Here is a 21,521-nt window from a genome sequence, read left to right on the forward strand (position 1 = left end):
CAATCTAAAAAGGCAAATGATTTATATTTGAACGGTTAGAGAAAATTAAGAAATAAAAAAAATTTACACTAAATAAGCAAGAGATCCAGCCTTCATTCCCTGCCCATGATATTTATGTGACCTGGACTGTATGTTCCTCTTATATAATATTAGCATCACTTGGCAATTTCTTTCCCCTGCACATGCAATTAGACTACTGCAGCTGAATACAGGTGCAGATTTATATTCAGTTCCCCAAATTCAGATACACTACACTACACTACACTACACTACACACACACACACACACACACACACCCTCTCTCTGTGTGTGTGTGTGTGTTTGAGGATTATCAATATGGTGTAAAAACGCAATAAGTTTAAATTTATTAGAAGCATGAAGAAAAGAAGAAAATACAGTTTAGAGTTTCACTTATGTATTTTATCACAAGAGAACAGAAAAATGTTGGTCATGGGAAAAAATACTATAATTTGGGTGTTTCCTTTACAAGACAAGACTGTGTATGTACTGTACTGTATTTTCAATTTTTACCAAATTAGTAAATAGATTTGTAAAGATATAGTCAATAAAGTAAATCCGTTCCTGAAGTACATATGCTAATAAGAGATTATTTATGTCTGAAGTGGCATTTCTACTTGGCTAATATGTGATGCAATGTAAATAGAGCTATCGTGCATCATTGAGTTGTCTGGCCACTGTCAGTATCTCTTTGGCCCCTTTGCTAAGCAACAGATTGGCGAGATCAACCCCCAACTTCTCAGCGGCATCCTGTGCTGCTCCTGACACCTTCAGGGCTGTAACTCCCACACGCTGGACTTTCTCATCAACATTCTCCTGCTCCTAAATCATAATTAGAAATATAAGCTTTATGTTTCAGATTATTTAAAAAATTCTCTCTATTCTCAGGACAATCACTAGAATGCTGAGAATAGACTACTGGTTCTACACTAACAGCTGTTTGTGTTATAGTTTATAAATAAAAATTTAATCAGATACACGTGAAATACTCTAAGCAATGCAGAAAATAAAACACATTAAATATTTTTAAAATATAAAATATTTTCTGATAATCATTGTAACCTGTGCACATGCATTCTATTGATACTATGTAAAGTGCAATTTATATATGCAATGCAATACTCATAAAGTGTATATTTTCAATAAATAAGTGAGGGGAATGAATATTTGGGGCACAATGACCTGATTGTCAGAGTCAATGCTGGTCTGCATGGTCTCTTTCAGACTCTCCGATCCATCCAAACTATACACTGCTCCAGTCAGATAAAGCTGATAAAAGAGATACCATCATGGGAAAAAAAACATGTTTTCTACATCAAGATATTCTTTAAATTATTTCAGGGTAATATTTTTTTCATTGGCTTGTCATGTTACTGATTGCTACTGGACCTGTGGTTACTGCAGCTCAATGAGCAAATGAACCTATAAGGTCTAGCCAAGGTTAGGATAGAAAGATGGCCTCTATGTGGCACAAGCAGAGACTGCATTTGGGTTACAATGGAGAAATGGTTCAGCCTTATGCTTTAAAAGCAGTGATGTAGCCACAACATTGGGGCACAATTTCATTTAATTTGTTATTTGATCTAGTTATAGTAAAAAATTCTACTTGATAACTGGGTGTCTAGCATTGTTATGGGGGAAATAAATTACACAGCCTTTACCTCAAGCAAACTTTACAATGCTAACTGATGGTCTTAATTTACTTGATAAACACAGAAACCTTGAGCATCCAAAACTATAAAAGCAAAATTTAGACACCAAACATTTCAAATTATTGAGTACATTTGAGGTCCATGAAATTTGTTACATTTTTCATTTTACAAATTAAATTTTTGTCCAGACTATTCCATAATTTTTTTCTACCTGGGAATTTTTCACTTCAGTGTGAACAGCAACAGGAACACTGCATCCTCCTTCCTGTAATAAAGTGAAATATATTACAAATGGCAAAGACCTGCAATTACTATTATATGAAGAAAAGTTCTTAGAGAGAGAGGTGGGTCACTGAAGCAAGGTGCTGATCTAGGGAACAGCAGACTCCTTACCAGGTGTTTAAGGAAAGCTCTCTCGGCGATGGAGCGCAGGACTGTGTCAGGATCATGCAGTACTGACACCATCTCCAGGATATCCTGGTCCCGAGCCCTCACTTCTACAGCCAGAGCCCCCTGATACATAACACAACACTTAAATAAACTTGAGATTGTCCCAGCGAATTAACTACGTTTACTAAGCTACTACTTGCAAATGCACGATGTGCTTGAAAACCTCAAAGAGACTGCAAGCTGCACATAACTAGCAAACTGTAGCAAAATATTACAACACACGGATTGTCCCATTAAGAAATATCAACAAGCCCACCTGTCCAACTGCATAAAGGCAATCTTCAGGACTTAGAATCTGAAATGGCAACAAATCATGGAAGTTTTAGAAATGGGAATTTAATGAATTTGTTTTTTAATGAATTTAATGAATGGAAGCATATTATTTTGAAGGTTGTCCAAATAGCACTGATCCTGGAACAGAGGCAGACATACCTGGCTGATCCGGGACTCCCAGCCCATTCTTTGCAGTCCAGCTGCAGCCAGGATAATGGCAGAAAAGTCATTGTTCTCATCCAACTTCTTTAGACGAGTGTTGAGATTTCCTCTCTAAGACAAGCTACTAAGGAAGAATCCAATATCATACATTTACGCTAGCAACTAACTAACATTTAACAAAACTACAGCACGTGAACTGAAAAGAACTCATTAAAAAGATACAATGTCTTTAAACTCCAGATGAGGAAACCTTTTCTTTAGCTGTGCAGCCCGGCGAAGAGAGCTGGTGCCGATCACACTACGGAATAAAGATTTTTTTAAAATAGTATAAGCAGAATACTTTAATTTGCTGAACTAGAAAATATGGACCACCAATTAAAAATGACCACTGAAAAAATAACCAACTTCTTGGTTTCATGAGTGCCTGCCATACCTCTTGTTTGATAGTGAATCAAGGGATTTTCCAGCATTTTGGGGGTGCAAAACAACTGCATCATGAGGATTTTCACGTCTAAAAATATAAAGTTTGCTGGTATTACCATGTATGAAATATTCAATAGCAAAACAATGGCAGTCATCTCCAGCCAATGGTGATGAACACAAAATAGTGTTTGTACCATGTATGTCGTGCTTCACGAAAGACTGCTTACATGAGAAACATATGAAAGTCTTTGAAACTGTGCTTCTCAACATAGAGGCCACTGTTCTACTTACGTGAGCACTGCTCCTATAGTAAAGCCTACAGGAAGAGCTGTGGGAAGATCTTTCAAGGAGTGAACAACAAGGTCTACCCTGTGGATACACAAGGATCAAAAACATCTTTTAATCTGAAACACCAAGATCACTGTGTTACAGTGGGCCTTTCTGCACATCAAATATAGCCAGTTGGCATTATTGATGTGGATGGTACTGAATGCAATAAAAGGTTGTTATCAAGGTCTGACTTACTCATTTCTTTCCAAAGCATTCTCTAGCTCCTTTGTGAAGAGGCTCTTTTCACCTATCTTTGACATGTAAAAATATATTATAGATTAATGTTTTTTAAATGCCTAATAGAAACTTGGGAAAAGAAAAACATACAATAAATGTCAAACATATCAATCTTTCAAATAGTAAATTTTAAATGGCATGTTCTGCTATTATTCATTAAAATAATTATTCTATATTTTATATATTAGAATATATATTATTCATTGATTTAAATTAGAAGCTATGCAAGCTTGCATTTGAAAAAAATGCATTTGTTTTGCAATTCTTCAAAATAAAAGACGCACCTTTGATAAAGCTGTGTCAAGTATTTTGTCACCTGTTGTTGACATAGCCACTGAAACAAAACAGGAGTTTGTAGTGTTATAATATATTGTATATTTTAGGGTAATCTATAACAATGTTCAAACACAACTGACTTGGTTCATCATGCCCTTGTTGAAGTGGACAAGGAAACACTATTCAATGCAACGGTCATACAAGGACTGAAATGCTAATTGAATATAAAATACCTATTTTCAGTGACAACTGTTTAAGTTCCAATGACAAATAGCAATACAGAATGTCAGATCCTATAGAAGTCAAAAGGCACTATGTGTTTCACATTTGTCCTGTGAATTCTCACCTATTTCCAGTTTGACATCAGGGTAAAACTCTCTAAGTTTATCTGCAACACTGTCTGTTTGAATGCGAGCCAGCTTAAGGACAAAAAGCAGTAAAAAGATTATTTAACACTACTCATACATGACAAGGTCGCAATGTCATCAAAAACAAATGAGTAAATTAAAGTAGCTGATATATAAGTTGACTGAAGCATTTGCTGCATAACAAAAGTACAAAATGAAACAAGTACCAACTGAAGAGTTTAATAAGTTATTGATTATAAAAAGTTACAAATACAATATTTTATGTTATATACTGCTCACCTGACTTTTCCTGGTCCCAATGCGGATAACCCTGCTAACTCTACAATCTTCATGCTGTAAAACACACACAAAATAAATATATATAAATAATTGAATTGTAGAGAAGTGACACACTTATATATATAGACACACACACACACACATACACAATTAATGAACTAAAGGTTAAATTTGACTTAACTAAGATCCTCCTCTTACCCTGATATACTTATATGCCTTGTCTGCCATTGTCTTATTGTCCTGAGTAATGCTACAGTCTTGATGCTGTGGACGCTTCCTTTCACTAGAGCGGGTACACACGTATAGTATTACACTACCAGGGTGTATGTGTGTGTATGTTAGATGGGGGTATGTTAGACGGTTTCCTGGCTGTTGGTGATAAGAATGCCTATTCACTGTGTCAGTTATACAAAAGGGAGGAGTGAAAAACTCAATGACCATCTTTCACTTTGCACTTTTAGGCAAGTGTCTACGGATCAGGCAATCCCTTTCTCTCTCTCTCACACACACACACACACACACACACACACCTCTACTCATTCTTATATGACAGAATCCAAATTAAAACAGTGTAATTCTAGTTACAATTATAAGAAGTCTGATGGATGTAATTCCTACAGACTCCTAACGGACTTGAACAACAGCCTATGCATGACAGTATATTCATTCATGTCTGAGTAAACTGCACACATTTAATTGGAATTACAGACTGACCCCAGAAAATAATTTCAGTAGTATAATGGTCAGTATAATCGGCACTAGTACGAATGACTAATACAACGCTGTGATAGATGTTACCTGAGAATTTGTTTCTGATTTTTTTTCTACTGACATATTCGCAAGGGTAAAGACATTTAGCTAAATGCGAACATAATAACAACGACGTTTAACTGAAGCGTTATTCAGCACATTGTTTAAACATACATTCGTGTTAGACCAGATCCCAGTAACAACTGTTAACACAGGTAAACGTTCCGGAAATTGCGTGCAGAACGTGAACACCGCAAAGCACCCACTGGTAACAGTATTCTTTCCAAAATAAAAGTTAAAAAATACGATTAATTTTCAAAATAAAGGTTCAAGATATGGCATGATTCTTTAAAAATCTGAATATATTACACAAAAGCCTGCACACTATTCCAAAGGTTTGCAAAAAAGTTTAAACAAGAACTAACAAAAAATTGCAATACACTGTAAATATTTCAGCTACAAAACAAATCTTCCACAGTATATAAACACTCAACTCTGTGGACTGTTCTATCCACCAACTACTGTTTGGACAGTATTTTCTTGGAGATAACTCTACTCTAGGAAAAAAAAATTACATTACAATTGTAATTCCAATTACATTCCAATTGGAAAATACAACTTGACTTGAAAAATTAATTCACACACAACAACAGGTCATAGGTCCAGAACATTCAATTAATTCATATGAAGAAAATTGTAGATTGTAAATTGAACCTGCATTCAGCCTACAAACTGTATGCAGACTTTCATACAGCCATCTTATAATAATCAGTGTTTACTGAGTAGTTCGTGCACATCTCCTCAGTTAACCCAGCAGGTGGGAGTGTCAACTTAATTGGTGTAGGTTTACATACAACCCAGCAGGAGGCGTTGCAACCATTTTATTGAACGGTATAAAGAGTCTATAGGACTGTAGTACAAATTCAGTGCAAATACCAATTCATTAGGCTCGTGTAGGTGATACAGCCTCAGCCTGCTTGCAATACTATGCAATACTATGCATGAATCAGTTAACGTTTCTGAACTTTTAATAGCTCTGTTAATGAAGACCATTTTCTATCTTTCACGGTGCTAACCTACCTCATTCAGACAGTGGTGGCTACTTGTTTTGTGACAGTATAAAAATGCATAGGAGGTTGAATTGTAATGTCCTTATAATTTTAATGCAATTACTCACTATAAAACAAACCTAACATGTCGGCCTATTTTTAAACATTTAAAGAAAAAACAGAATTAACTAATGTATATAGTTATATTGAATGTATATAGACTTACATTCAATGTTACGTTACGCTTACAAAGTAGGCTATTTTGTCCTGAAGACCATGAAAACTAATTACAAGTAATTCTGAGCCTTTTCTATAAATACTATGAATCTACTAAAACACGCATCAACTTACCGAGGAAGTAAAGGCAAACGACATGGCTTAGTATAAAATAGAGACCGGCGCTAGGACCATGGTGATCGCATTGTAGGAAGCCTCCAGCATGGTTTCCACGCGCATACTGTTACATCAATAGTGTTGTGTTGGCCACTGACGTTGTCTAGAGGAGGGTATATGTGAGTCAGAATTTTAGAGACGTTCTGTGAGCGGTAAAAATAAACTGCAATTATTTGAGGAGATGGAGAACACAGATTCTAACTGTAAGTACCAGTTTCGCTTAGGCTACTTAAAACACTTTAATAGGTGTTTACAGGTTAAATTAATTGTAACATTGCATGCAGGTCTATACCGTTTGCTTGCTACAGTGAAGAACCCTTTTGTGAATTTACAGATGTTGTCTATGATCAAATTAACGTCTCGTTGGTTTTACGTGCATTACGTTTTGTAGTGGCATTATAGCCAAGAATGGCAGAAAGCAGTAATGATGATATCCGTACGCTGTAACAGAATGCAACAAAATTAGTAAAATTAGACAGACAATGTGGAAGGGCATTTTTCATTTCTTTATGTTTTACTTTTATTTTCTATTTTCATCCTAGTTGTACATCTGACTTATCCATCAGTTCATCTTTCCTATCTCAGGTTGAGGGCCAGGCCAAGATCATGTTTATTTATGACCTGCAAGAAAATATCTTTACTTCACATAAAAAAATCTGGAGAGTATGTTAAACTGTGTTTGCTGTGTGGGTGCCAGTAAACAACAGCCCCATCCACAAAGTGCTGGTTACTCTTTTTAGTGTCTGAATCAGTTGGAAACTTCCCTTTTGGGTGTGCAAGCTTTTCTTCTCTGTTCAATAGGTAGATCTGCTTAGGTGTGGTGAGCACTACATCTGGACTGAAAACATGAAAGTGTGTATAGGAAAGCCAGTGTAGGTAGGAAAGTGCTTTTTTTGTTCCAAGCAGTTACAATAGGTAGCATTTTGCAGTTAAAAAGAACCCCTTCAATTTAGTAAAAATAATACAATTTATTTAGAGTACGTTAAGTAAGACATATATATCTTGTTAGATCGTAAGACATTTGGACGTGCAGTATAAATATTAGCCTGCTATAATTCAGTATGCTGAAATATGCACTACACTGAAAGTGCTGTTAGATCATTTTATCATGTAGGTTCAGCATGTGAAGTTAATTCAAGTCATCTTTAGATTAATGAGATATGCTTTGAAGGGCAACTAAAATGTGTACAGCAACTATGGTGAAAATAATTTTTGCATGGTGTAAAGCTTCAAGGAAAATAATTAAAATGCAGTTTGAATTACATATGTGACAAAGTTTCTCATATTATTGGATTAATGAAATATACCGTATATTGTATTACTTTATAGTTGTTATATTTCTAACATTTAAAAAATGAATAAAATAGATCAACATGAAAACACAGGTTTTGTACCATTGGATCAGTAACAAGGTTCAGTGACATTATTCAACAATCACAGGTCACAGAAGTATGTCCGTGAGATTTCTTGTGATTTATAGATAGCAAATAAGTGGTCTGAGATTTGCACCAACATCCTCTCCTCCACATTGCACACATCTATAAATACCCACAGTTAGAGACAAAGGCTCTACTCATTTGCTGCCTGCAAACCCTGATGAGTCCACACAGGCCTTACAGTGTCTCTTACACTGGCATTTCTCAGTATGAGAAGGACAGAACACTGGCTGTCAAGAGTAGCCCTTCTACATAACCCTTTAAGGGTTAGGGGAGGACATGACTAGTCAAACCCAAGCTGAAATGGCCTTTGTGATTTGGTCACTCACCCCTCTTTGACTCACATCCTCAAAGAGCGGATATCAAAGCTAAACTTCCCATGGGTTAATAGCAGATTTCTGGTCAGTGTGTCAGCATCGTAATAATATAGGCTGGTCCATAGTGTTTGAGAGATGCCTCTCCTCAATCACCAACTCTTACCTGGGAATGCTCCATATAAAACTGATTTGAAAAGCAATTATCCTAGAGATTAAGTCTCATAATGACACTAAAAGCCTTTGCCAGTGTGGATGAGGATGATTTCATCTTTTTATTTCCTGCCAAAAATTTGACTTCAACTACTATAAAAATGCCTCAACACAGACTTCAGTTTTTCTTTTACATGTGCAAAAAATTCTACATTTGTTTATTTCTGTCAAGATGGGGTGCTGAGTGTACGTTAACGAGAAATAAAATTAACTTTTTTTATTTTATCAAATGGCTGCAATGAAACAAAGAATAAAAAATTTAAAGGGGTCTGAATACATTCCCACTGGTAATCAGACCAGCAGATTAGGATCTGGATTAGGCGAAGCAGCTTATTCCACCATTGAGGTAATACACATGAAAAGAGTGTGAATACTTTGTCTCATGGTGAAGGTGTTTTCAGTCACTGTTCCCAGACTGTGGGCAGAGACACAGGTCTGTTTAAGTGACTTTATGAAGGCAGGAACTCCACTGGATGCTCTGGAGGCAATTAAGATTGTACTTGATCTTTAAAAGGTTCTTAAAAGCCTCTCATACATGTTTTGAAATTATGTAAATACCCAATCAGCATGCAATATACCTCATGTGATTAACAGATTAATAAAGACCATTCAGAAAACCATTTAGTCTTGCCCTTAACATACTGTGTGTTTTCTGTGTTAAACACAATCACTTGCTTTGAATCTGTTATATGGTGTTCTACGGTGCTGGGATTTGCTGAAGGTAGTCGTGGGAAGTAGCCCTCTTTGTACAGGTTGTTGTGAGTGGACTTTGCTTCTGCACAAATTGAATTCTTATGGCATAGATCTTATTACTGCAGTGCCATGTAGGAACTTCAGGGGAATAAAACACCTTGAATGAGACACGTTTTGCTGCCTGGTCCTGACCTTACTGGATTCAAATAGGCAAAATGCTTTCTAAATGTATTGCTTTAATTGTTAATCACCATTAGAAATCACTGGTTGTAAAGGCTATAGCATGTATACAGCTAAAAAAATTGACTTCTCTGCCAAGAAACACTATAAGCTGATTTACTTCTCACTGGGAAATCTAAGAGGCTGCTGTTGCCACATTCTTCACATTAGCGTTTGCACTCGGTTTACACATCAAATATTGTGACCTCAACCAATTTTCCCAGGATCCCCGAGCCATTAATACACAGCAATATCCACATCTTCAAAGGTCTGATCTCCTCCCTTTTCAGCTCTGCAGCTTTTTTCAATATGTGCCTCTTGGTCTGTAATTAACTTCACCCAATAAGCTGTCATCCACTAAAATAGTCAACCTTCTATTATGCCACCCTTTGCTAAGACCCTTCAGTCTCCATGTGACCTTGAATGGTGTGCACAAAAGCCTCCTCTATGTGCCACTCCTACATATGCATGTTCAGGAGCTTGGTGCACGTGGCGTTGACCCTCAGAATGGAACTTGGAACAGCTGACGAGCCTCTTTAGGGAGTGTGCTTCTCTCAGTATCCAGTGTTGGAAAGACGGAGAACATCCGAAACCTCGTACCAGTTTCAGCATTGCCATCCCACTGGTTTCTGAAATGATCCCAGCATGATTTATGGATGAGATCACTAAAGAGGCTGGTGGTGTATAAAGCAGCAAGAGGCATCGCTGCTTAGCATGTCATTTGGGGGAATCTACAGAGTAGAGGAATAGGAAGCAGAAGGTTGGCGTTGATAGAAAGTGCTTTCGTCAACCCAGACAGGAAACCACAGCTGCAGGATATATCCTCTGGCCCACAGAGCCACTGACTCTGGACACCACAGCTGCTCTCAAACGCCTTGATCCATGAATGTATTGTATATGTTTGTGTGTATGTGTGAGTGCACATGTGTGCAAGTGAGCAAATGATTGTTTGTCTTGCATTCTTGAGTTCTCCACATTGCATTGTCTCCTTTCCTCAATAGTGATCTCACAGTCTAATTTTGGCCATCAAAATAGTGCATTGTTGAAAGAGATATCAGTTTAAGATGTTGGCCAAACCAGAGGGTGTGAGTTGACAGTGTTATAGTGTTTCACCTCGCCCCCTTTCTTTTTTCCTGTGAATAAAGATATGAATGAAAACATTCTTACAGAAGATGTGACAGTTAAATATGGCAGCAGGCTCACAAACATTTGATCCAATATTGGGGTTATACTGTTGAGTAGAAGTACAGGAGTGCCATAAAACAATGAGAGCTCAGAACTTAGCTGACTTAGCAGGGGCTGTAAATCCCATCCAGGTTCTGGAGTGTGACAGCGGGTGGGGGGGGGTTAGACAGTGAACCGAGCTGAAGGGTGTTGTGTGGGAAAGAGATTTCCTCAGAAACAGGACGGGTCACTCCCTCATTCAAGTTAGAGTGCAACTCCCAGACAATGGTCCTCTAGAGAGCCACAGACTTATGTTTGCTTGTTGCTCCATTGTCAATACAATAAAAAACAAAGATATCCTACTTTCTGCTCTCTGAGCTTCCGCCAACTATTCAACTTCCTCCTATCTCTTTTGGAGCTTACTCACACACTACCACTTCCTCCTCTCAAGGAGAGACAAAAAACCATGTCCTGAGGAAACAACCTGTTGTCCATTAAGTGTTCTTAGTAAAAAAAATACATTTAACTCTGATTGCATACTGATTGTGTTCTATTAAATGGGATCAGTCAATACATGCACATAGCATTTGATTGCAGTAGCATCTGAAGTCTATTAATGTTATTGCAGAGCTTTTGATACTTTAAACAGGAATTTCTGAATTCTGGTTTAGCTAAACCTGTGGATGATAACCTTCATAAGTCTGTGAATAAGTTAATTTACTTTCTATAAGGTACCCTCTACCAGACAAGTAAAACACTGAGTCATTGTTTAAGCAAAGAAGACCAAAACTACTGTCAAATGGCTTTCTTCTTTTTTGTTGTTTCTTTAAATTCAGCCAGAGAAAGGAACTGGAATGATGAGGAGAACAGAAGGATGAGGAAGGTGGGGGTGGCTAAAATACAGAAAGAGTGAAGCATGTTTGACCCTTCTGATAAAGCTGTGATTAAGGGGGACTAAATAGCCAATCTGCCCTGTCAAGCCACAGAGACAATACACACAATCTCACACTAGCAATGTGAACTAAGACTACATTCTACTGGAAAGCAGTTCTGCTGTAGTGTGGATTATCTCAGCAAGTCTGATTGCATCTCATTTTTGGAAGATGCTGGTCTCCTAGTCCCCTCCCCACCCTCAGCTGTTGAGTGTGGTAAGAGCTACGTTGCTTTCTTTTCTTGGCAGCTCTGCAGTTTCTGAGTGCTTAGCTTCCAAACGCAGGGCACCATTTGAAATGCCTCTCTGTGATTCATGTGCATGAGTTGTCTCCCCTGAATTGTCCTGTCCTTCAGTGACCCTTGCTTGATTTGATTAACTATTTCACGTGTATCAGAATAGATGGCATGATCCTGTTTGCTTTGGGGTTGTGAATTTGACTTGCTTTTCTGAGCAAAAATGTTGTTTGTGTTTTGGTTTATATTTCATGTGGAAATGCACAAGCAAAACTCTTGTAGCCATGTATTGTAGTTACTATTCTTGCACAAGAATAATGATCAGTTCAGTCAAGCTGAATGAATAGCACATACTCTAATCTTTGTCAACAATGAGATGTTTTTCTCTCTCTTCTTACTAGAGCATGGGTGTGGTGTGAAGTGTTCACATATGTTATTCAGTTGGGCCATGATTCAGATTTAGCTTTTACCAGATAAGATAAGGACAACAATGATTACTTCAATCTAGTATTTCAGGGACCATGTAACCCTAAACAAGGCTCAATAGAAGAGCACTGGATAAGTGGATATCTTACAATTAAACTTCACTGTGTTGTTTGCATTTCAAGTGAGAAATTGTCATCCAACTGGAGAGCACAGGCTTAAGTAGAATTAGTCATGATGACATTTGCCAATGAGAAGAATATTTGAGAGGGGTTTTGCCTGTTGCTGCATATAATTGGAGTGTTTAGCTGTAGCAGATCCAGCACAGCTCTCCTCGAATAAACGTGACTGGATAAGACATGAAAGTGCATGGATTTAATATGTGAGGAAACCCCTGGAATGTGATCACAGTTCCTCTGTCATCACCGCCAGTTTGGTTTAATGGGGAATTTAGCAAAATAGTTGCTGTAAGCAACTGTAAGTTGTAAGTTGGAACCGAGTCAAATGAAAACAAAATGTGATGAATATTAAAGAAAACAATAGGATGAGTTAATTTTATCAGAGCCTCTGACTGAAATATTGGGGAAAAGACACAGAACCAGCTCAATAACTTTTGGAAGACATGTAAAACATAATTCATCATCAGTTGTCACATACATTCAACACCAAAGCATTCAGAAATAAGTAAATCTTTAGACCCAGATTTTTTTTGAAGAGGGTTGTTTCCTGTGTTTGTTATGATTTACACAAAGTGTTGGTGTTATTAATTTAACCCAATCTTGGGAGAACACTGCTATATGAAAGCAGTTCAGGTCATGCCTGTCTCGTTGCTTGTATATTTCAAGCTGCATTAGTTTCTTCAGCTTGGTTGTGCTTGACAGCCAGCTGAAATACCCAGATGTCCACTTTCGACAGCTGAGAACCTTTCCCTCACTCCCATGTTGTCTAGCCTTATGGGCTGGATGTAAGAGAACCACCCCTCTAACACACCAATTACACTCAGAATTGTATTTCACATTTCCTCCTAAGAAATTGCAAACTGCAATCATAGTATTAAAACTTGAGGTGTGTCTTGATATAGCTTGAGATAGTATTTCTAAATTGCCATATATGCTGTTATTCTGAAAAAGTGTTTGAATCACTGTGATGATCGGAATAAGCTTAGTCACTCTGTCACTGAAACCTATTTTGTGTGTGTCTGCAAAGCCATGGAACACCTGGTGAAGGAGTTAAATGTTCTTCTGAAGCTGCTGGAGTGTGAACATGTGAGCCCAGCGACTGCAGAGAAGATGAATGTGGTCAGGAACTTGCTAGGACAGCTACAGCCATCAGGTAAACCCAGCACACCTACAACTTTAGAACAGGCTTCAGATCTCAAATTCTACAGCAGCAGATATAGTGAGCAAGCTAGCAGGAATTCTGTGGCTAGCTGATGGACCTGCATGGACATGAATTCAATGGTTTCAGATGATAGTCCGGGATAGGTACCTACATGTCAAAGGTCTCTAAAAATATAAAAAATGATTTATGAATTTATATTGTTAATTATATGTGTTAGATTCAGATTTATTTCATTTTCAATTCACTTTCAAGCAAGATGTCTTCCCTACTGTCTCTAATCTAACATGTTAAATAACTTTTTTACATGATATCTAGTATATAATTGCATATATTATACACACATATTACTTTGTATTTGCTACATAGATATATTGTACTATATATAAAATATCATGTATGATCAGGAATTTTAGTATGAAAAAAAACATGCTAGTTCTATACCATATATTTATATTGTAAATATTGTATATGACATTACTTTTATGGGTTTACATACCTTTTTTATATGAGTGGCAACACAGAAAAGTCATTTAAGTGATATATGATTCAACTGGGGTCTTTTTTTCAGAAGTAAAAGAAAAAAACTAATTGACATTTAAATATAATTGTATTATATGCTATTTTAAATATGCTTAATATTACATTGCACATGAATTGATGTAAATTTCTAAGTTTCTTAAAAACATGGAGGTATTTACCGTCTTTCTCTGTTCAGTGACTGGAAGTGATTTCATATACATGAACACTATGCTTTGTGGGAATGGTACCAGCTTTGTGGAATCACTGTTTGAAGAATTTGGTAAGTTTTACTAATGTTATGTTAGTACGAAATGTATTCAATATTGGAATGTTTGTGTTGTAACTGACACTTGTAATTTAACATTTACATCTTAATGTCTGTATTTAGACTGTGATCTGAAGGAGCTCGGGGATTCCTCTGAAGAGCTAAAAATTCAGGAAGAAGAAGAGACATCGACACACTCTCCCTTAAAAGTAAGACCAAACTTTTAGCTTGTGGCAATAATTAGGCTACCTACATTTTGCTATAACTGCTACACAACATAAAAAAATATCTAATTTATTTTGGAAATTGATACAGTCAGTGACTGCCCCAGACATTAACATGATTGAAATGTGTACATTTCATATAGGAAATAATCTATGTTGTCTTTTAATTCATTAAATGTGACTTATTCCTCAGAGTCCCACAGACACGCCCCCTCCACTTCCTACCACACCTCCTCCTGAGGATTACTATGAAGAAGCTGTTCCTCTAGAGCCAGATACCACACCTCAGTACATCACCCATGGTAAATACTCTCACATTTCTTACTGACATTAATCACTACAACATAATGAAGATAACATTGAGAATCCTGAGATCTCTCTTGCCGACTTGTATATTTGTCTTAGGTAATTCCAGTACACCAAATTCAATTGAGGATGTTTACTATGAAGATGCTGACAACAACTACCCTACAACTCAAATAAATGGCAGATGCAAAAACTCTTGTAAGGGAGACGCCTTTATACGTACCATCAAAATATATGTCACATTTTCTTTATATTAGTTTGAATGCTCTGTTTATTACTAGACAATGATTCAGATGCCCTGAGCAGCTCTTATGAATCATACGATGAAGAGGATGAAGAGGCTAAAGTCAAAGAGAGGACACAGCAGTGGCCCTCAGATGAGAGTCCCATGGGCCCTACGAAGGACTGTCGCAAATTCGCCTTTCTGCTACGAAAAAAGCGCTTTGGACAGTGGTCCAAACAATTAACCGTCATCCGCGAGAACAGACTACAGGTTAGCTATGATGCCTAGCCACTTATAAACAAGGCAATCTTACCGATACAAAATATGACCCCAGGCAAAAAAAGCATCTGACAAACATTTATGTCCATGCTAGTGTTTCAAGAACCCTAAGGACCATACACCGCACACCGACCTGCCCCTGAATCTGTGCAGTGTCATCTATGTGTGTAAAGATGGCCGACGTAAAAAACATGAACTTAGATTCTCCATGCCTGGTGGCGAATCTTTGGTGCTGGGTGTACCTACTAAGGAACAAGCAGAGAGCTGGCTCAAGGTAGTTCCATCATAACTGGGCCACTTAGCTTTGTGTTGTTCTGCTAAAATAAGTGGTAAAAAAACTTTTCATAAATTGTAAGGTACTTGACTAAAAAATATAAATATTTAAGAATTTCACACTGCATTGGAAAAAAAGAATAGATGATCAAATTGCTTGTTATTTGTATGACTGTGCTGTATTTCTCATTGTGGATGACTAATTTTAGGCTATTCAGGAAGTGACCACTGAGGCACACAGCACCGGTACACTGGAGAGTTCCTCTTCACCGCTTATTCCACGTAAGGTTGAATTGGACAAGGTGAGTCACTTACATCCAAATCTAGCACTGGGATTTCTTATATTTCAATATACATATACAGCTTAAGCTCATATATGTATATAATTTCAGGCTTCTGTCTGTTATTACAGATAATGACTACTGACAAACATACCTCCGATTCTGACAGCGCTGCCAATGGAGATTGTGCTCGGGAGAGTTGTGAAAACGGTAAGTACCCGTGCCACAACTTGCCTATAGTGCACTGTTCTGGTGTTGATGGACACTCTCTTGCCATGTGAAATTGTTGAGGGCAAGGCTTGACCTAAGACCCCTTATGAGGTCTTAGATTCGACTGGTGTTCCAGATGCACTTTACTTCCTCCAAATTCTGTGACATCACTTTGTAGACAATGGCAGGAGGGATAGAGGAAGGATGTCCCTGTTTGTGTTCAGGCTCCTAATATATACAATATTAAGATTCTCAGATGGTTTGTCAAATTATGTGTTAATTACTAAACATATAAAAAGAGAAAGGTATGTTTCTTAGAAAAAAGCTGGATAATGGCTTAAATATGATTATGTAATGACAATGCTTACCATGGTGGTTCCTGAAGGGAAGGGGAAGAGAGGCGCTCTTTCTGAGCTGACTGGATCTATGAGTCGCGCTGCTGGTCGTAAAATCAACCGAATAATCAGTTTCTCCAAAAAGAAGCCTCCTCTGCCTGGGGAAGCCAGCACCGTCTCACATATCGACGACAGCCCACGCTGTGGTATGAAATTTTCATGCACACACACACACACACACACACACACACACACACACACACACACACACACACACACATATAGAGTTATCTCAAAAATGGATAGGTATCTTAAAAGCTATTCAGCACAGTCATCATTATGTCTTGTTGTAGTCATACAGAATAATGCCTCAGCATTTTAAAAGAGTTTTGTGTGGAGGCAATATTTAAAGTTCTGGCAATTTGCAGTACATAACCTTTGTTTTTCACAAATAATTATCTGAAATAAGTGGCAGATTTGCATTCTGCTCTGTACAACCTTATTGATTGCACCCAATTTGTCTTGACTGATCAGCTCTTGATACGGAAGCATGGGGTGAACATTTGTACCTCTCCTCTCTCAGGTTATCTGAATGTTCTAGTGAACCACTGCTGGAAGGAGCGCTGGTGCAGCGTGAGGAGTGGCACTCTGTATCTCCATAAGGACAGAGGAGATATGCACACTCATATTAATGCACTGGCCCTCCATGGGGTTGAGGTCCTCCCTGGTCTGGGGCCCAAGCACCCCTTCGCCTTCCGTGTCATGCGAGAGGGCAGCGAAGTGGCAGCCCTGGAGGTGCTCTACTGGCATTTGTCACATGACCTTTTATGGTATAAGGTTCCATGATTTGCTCATTTCATTTGAATTACTTTGATTGTGTGTGTGTGTGTGTGTGTGTGTGTGTGTGTATCAGGCAAGCTGTTCTGATGAGATGGGTCGCTGGCTTGGGGTACTGTTGGCAGAGGCAGGTTGTACTACTGCTCCGGAGGCTCTGCACTATGACTATGTGGATGTGGACACCATCAGCAGCATCACAAATGCAGCCCGGCACTCTTTCCTGTTAGTAAACCTCCCTTACTTGAGGGTCCCATTTAGAATAACACACAAGTTCAATCTAATGTAAAAAAATGCAGAATACCAACTTGGTATAATACCAATACCGCCTTCTGTGCTACATAGACATTTAGCTAGGTCAGCAGAAGGCATGTTTATATATATATATATATATATATATATATATATATATATATATATATATATATATATATAGAACTGAAAGGTATGTTTCTTAAAAAAAAGCTGGATAAGGGCTGAAGTATGATTTGATGACTTGTGTGGATTTTAGTTGACTATATTTGTAGACTGATCGGCAGAAAAAAGATAATTGTAGTGTTTGTAGTGTCCCAAGTCGGATGTATAACTAATGCTGTTCTTGGATATGCTGTTGGCAGCTGGGCCACCTCCACCAGCAGTGCTTCTACAGACTCTCACACCTACGACCAGGTTCCATATGAGAGTGTACAGGTACGTCACTGTGGAAGGAATAACTACTCCAGGCAAGATGATTCAGAAGCTAGAAATTTTACATGTAAATGTATTTTGATGGCTAGTCTAACAATGAGATCAATATACATAAGAATGTTTAGAAATAAAGAAAATATTGGTACTATGAATCCATGAATTGATAGGTTAATGTATTGATGCTTTTTTAAAACCCAAAATATGATAGTATTTTTTTGTCCCACACCTAATAATGCCTTTTTTGAGTACATATTACAATTTAATACTTTTGAACTTTAACAAAAAAATGTAAATGGCATAGATCTACTTTTACTCAAGTAATGTATCTCTGAGTACTTTTACTCAAGTACTGATTTGTGAACTTCATCCACCACCGTTGAGGTGTTTATATACAGTAAATACAGAGGACAGTTGATTCACCAGATGGACAGTCATCACTTAATTCTTGTACAAGAGAGAGGTTGGGTAAACGAAGCAGTGGCACCTTTTTGACTGATTAGATTACACAACGCATAGTGAAAGTTCCACCAAGTCACCAAGAGATGTTTTTAACACTGACATTTGTATCTCATTTAACATTATTCAATCATTCTGTATCTAACCTGTCTGGTGTTTTGTCTGTTTTTATCTTCCTCTGTTGACCCTACAGCAGTTAGAGGAGACTCAGCCTACATCAGTAGCACAAGTGAAACGCCACTCGTCCTTCTCCAGTGCAGACACACCAAAGGTCAAACCTCAGGTCACCGTAAAAAGACATGGCTCTTGTAAGTCTCCATTTATTCTCTCAGCGCTAATAGAAGCCTTCTTGATGGCTACACGATTTCTAGTCAAATCAGTTGAAAAAATGCTAATAAAGTGTCTTCTGTATTTTAGCTGTAAATCAGTATGGGAAATATGGTAAGACAAGAGCAGAAGAAGATGCACGTCGATACCTAAAGGAGAAAGAATTGTTGGAGAACAAAAAGGATGAGATCAGAAAATCTTTGCAGATGCTACGGCAAGAGAAACGAGAGGTGAAAGAGGAACTTAAGAGAGCCACAGGTAAGGGTGAGGCGTCTAACTACATAATTTATCTAGTTATGGCGAGCATAAGCAGAAGCAATTCCATGAATATTCAGGTGAATCACCTATTCACAGAACTCGGCTGTAAATGTGACGTTTTGGCGCCACCTACTGGCAATGTTGGATAAAGATCTGGGGTGAGTTTCCGAAAACGTTCTTAGCGCTAAGTACTTCTTAACCTCGTACGTAAGAACGAGGTTACGAAGTACTTAGCGCTAAGAACGTTTTGGGGAAACTCACCCCTGGTTACTGATAATGGTTTACAAATGTCTGTGTGCCGTATGTTCAGGTACACAGCAGAAGGAGCTGGAGAAGCGTCTGAATCAGGTCGAGGAGAGCTGCAGGGGGAAGGAGGCTGAACGTGTGGATTTGGAGCTGCAGCTGACAGAGGTGAAGGAGAACCTTAAGAAGTCGCTTGCTGGAAGTGTGCTAGTGGTGCCTGCTGAGAAGAAATGTTTAAACAAGGTACACGCAAACCTGCGTCATGAGCTCTCCTGTGCACTACATTACCCACACAAGCTGCATGGCTACATCTCTCAATTTCTGACTGACAAGAACATTCTTACTTTTGTAAGTTTCAATTCTAGGATCTGTGGTAACCCACATGCAACACATCCTACATAAGCATATACAACATCTGACTAAGGGACAAAACCAAAATAATAGCTAGCTTTTCAACTCAAAACTTTGATTTTTAAAGCTGCTTTTATAATTTTATGAAAACAAAAGTCACTGTGCTTGCAGGCTTTATGACATTTGATGATATAGCATTTATGCTCCATGTTTAATGTACTGCTAACATTACAAAAGGAATATCTAAGAATATAGAAATAAACAATATCTTGTTCTTCACTACTTCACTACACCTCACATATGTTGGTTTTTGTATAAGGATTGTGTGTCTCTTTGCATCCTCTTACTGCAGATTCAGACCAGCAAAACTGAAAATATTTACAACGAGGCCTCTTTACCTGTGAATTGTGCCTCTGAGATGCACAAGCGCCCTCCCTCAGTCTACACATCCACTAAAGGAAACGTCATGCAAAAGGCCAAGGTACCAGTTTAGGACATGAACAACATGTTAGAAATACTGAGAATAAAACTAGCAAAGTGGAGGCTTAAATCATATAATAGAACAAATTCAACTTTTAATTATGTGTCCCATTTTCTTTCCAACTTTAGGAATGGGAGTTAAAGAAGGAGACTTAATATTAAAACATACTGAAGAAACTGTTAAATGATCAGTTGTCTGAAGTGTCCATGGTGTGATTTGTATGAAGAAATTACTTTCAGCGGTGATTCCATCTGACCCTATACATACATGTACATGGGGGTAAGTCAATGTAGCACTGTGTGGACCATGGACCAGTTAGCAGCTGTCTTTAGTTACATGTGTGTACAGATGGTGTTTTTCAACATTTTGTGGTGTTGTGTTGTATATTAAGTATGCATTATTTTTTTTAAAGAATTAATCTCTATCGAGAGTATTAAAGTCATAATTATATAAGTGGAGATTAATCAGCATGATATTTCATGTATCTGCCAGTACCATTTTTGTTTTACACTACATTTAATCATAAACGTGGATGACAGTAGATAACCTGTTCATTCTGTTTATGCTCACAAAATAAATATTCAGTTCTCAAATAGTGGCCTATCTAAAAATAACTGGCAACCAACAAATAAATCGTACATGCTGAAGACTTTTATGTGTCTTGTATATGTATATAAAATCAGAATAAGGAATTGTGAATTTCTGTAGTTTAGAAATAAAAATGAAGTGTAATGCCATATAGCTGTTAAAGTATGCTAAATAGTTCATTATTTAGCACTGTAATTAATCTTTTTTACCATGGCACTTAATTTACCTGCATTATTTATTTATTTCTACTTTGTACATAAAACAGTATTTGATGTTGATAAGCCCCATGGTTGATGTTTGCCTTCTTTCTGTGTCATTAAGCACTCAATGTTTCTCCTTTAAAATGAAGAAGAAATGCTCTTTCTTGTTGGTTATGTCAACAGCCTGAAGTAATAAACTGTGATTGTCCATCATGCTCCACCACTTTGCAAGAGAAACTTTAGAAAGTTTGGCTATGTTCACAGCCTTCTGATTTACTCTTAAGTAACTTAGTTCCTTAATACTGGTCCCATATATTTTTATTGTACAAGGATAGGTATCAATCAAGGTCAAAACCTACACACATACAAAACAGAAATTCCATAAAAGTCAGATATCTACAGTATTCCCATGCATTGTTGTAATCTGACTAATTCATGTTTAACTTGTTTAAGTTTTACATACTTTTTTAGTAGTCCAAAAGACATTTTACTCTTTTACGTCACTTGTTTACGTCTTGTTGTGAAACTGTATACGCGTCACATTCTAATT

The 21,521-nt window shown here is 37.5% G+C and overlaps 2 protein-coding genes across 8 annotated transcripts; one reads left to right on the forward strand and one right to left on the reverse strand.

The window, feature by feature from the left end:
* Positions 1 to 399: 399 nt before the first annotated feature.
* Positions 400 to 6,720, reverse strand: LOC143481820 (porphobilinogen deaminase-like). 5 transcript variants are annotated; one of them, XM_076979967.1, is made up of 15 exons: positions 5,394 to 5,449; positions 4,668 to 4,752; positions 4,470 to 4,523; positions 4,169 to 4,241; positions 3,831 to 3,880; positions 3,505 to 3,560; positions 3,271 to 3,348; positions 2,990 to 3,067; positions 2,779 to 2,854; positions 2,554 to 2,667; positions 2,378 to 2,416; positions 2,065 to 2,184; positions 1,883 to 1,936; positions 1,202 to 1,288; positions 400 to 841 (listed from the first exon to the last, which is right to left on the reverse strand). In XM_076979967.1, exons 2-15 carry the CDS (start codon positions 4,695 to 4,697, stop codon positions 668 to 670), a joined length of 1,083 nt encoding a protein of 360 aa, XP_076836082.1. In that variant the 5' UTR covers positions 4,698 to 4,752; positions 5,394 to 5,449; the 3' UTR covers positions 400 to 667. The 5 variants fall into 5 exon arrangements, with proteins under 5 accessions (XP_076836082.1, XP_076836081.1, XP_076836083.1 ...); XM_076979966.1 differs by having other exon boundaries at positions 5,268 to 5,432; XM_076979968.1 differs by lacking the exons at positions 4,668 to 4,752; positions 5,394 to 5,449 and adding an exon at positions 6,620 to 6,720.
* On the forward strand, positions 6,705 to 21,166 carry afap1l1b (actin filament associated protein 1-like 1b). Of its 3 annotated transcripts, XM_076979963.1 has the most exons (20): positions 6,731 to 6,864; positions 7,463 to 7,537; positions 13,497 to 13,622; positions 14,347 to 14,430; positions 14,539 to 14,624; positions 14,833 to 14,941; positions 15,045 to 15,143; positions 15,227 to 15,438; positions 15,542 to 15,721; positions 15,930 to 16,022; positions 16,133 to 16,211; positions 16,597 to 16,752; positions 17,130 to 17,341; positions 17,460 to 17,605; positions 17,998 to 18,070; positions 18,717 to 18,831; positions 18,941 to 19,108; positions 19,419 to 19,594; positions 20,055 to 20,183; positions 20,312 to 21,166. In XM_076979963.1, the coding sequence occupies exons 3-20, from the start codon at positions 13,499 to 13,501 to the stop codon at positions 20,336 to 20,338; spliced, it is 2,268 nt and encodes a 755-aa protein (XP_076836078.1). In that variant the 5' UTR covers positions 6,731 to 6,864; positions 7,463 to 7,537; positions 13,497 to 13,498; the 3' UTR covers positions 20,339 to 21,166. The 3 variants fall into 3 exon arrangements, with proteins under 3 accessions (XP_076836077.1, XP_076836078.1, XP_076836079.1); XM_076979962.1 differs by lacking the exon at positions 7,463 to 7,537 and having other exon boundaries at positions 6,705 to 6,864; XM_076979964.1 differs by lacking the exons at positions 6,731 to 6,864; positions 7,463 to 7,537 and adding an exon at positions 11,701 to 11,848.
* Positions 21,167 to 21,521: the final 355 nt, after the last annotated feature.

Source organism: Brachyhypopomus gauderio, chromosome 18 (assembly GCF_052324685.1).
Source record: "Brachyhypopomus gauderio isolate BG-103 chromosome 18, BGAUD_0.2, whole genome shotgun sequence".
Classification (NCBI taxonomy): Eukaryota; Metazoa; Chordata; class Actinopteri; order Gymnotiformes; family Hypopomidae; genus Brachyhypopomus; species Brachyhypopomus gauderio.

Excerpts from the sequence above, each read along its gene's own strand:
- afap1l1b (XM_076979962.1), top strand. The coding sequence starts at position 6,843 with ATGGAGAACACAGATTCTAACT. Across the intron at positions 15,722-15,929 it reads AAGCAGAGAGCTGGCTCAAG|GCTATTCAGGAAGTGACCAC; the intron begins GTAGTTCCATCA and ends GACTAATTTTAG. Across the intron at positions 16,753-17,129 it reads CGACGACAGCCCACGCTGTG|GTTATCTGAATGTTCTAGTG; the intron begins GTATGAAATTTT and ends CTCCTCTCTCAG.
- LOC143481820 (XM_076979965.1), bottom strand. The coding sequence starts at position 5,303 with ATGTCAGTAGAAAAAAAATCAGAAACAAATTCTCAG. Across the intron at positions 3,349-3,504 it reads AATGCTTTGGAAAGAAATGA|GGTAGACCTTGTTGTTCACT; the intron begins GTAAGTCAGACC and ends GTGTATCCACAG. Across the intron at positions 1,937-2,064 it reads GAGCTTTCCTTAAACACCTG|GAAGGAGGATGCAGTGTTCC; the intron begins GTAAGGAGTCTG and ends ACTTTATTACAG.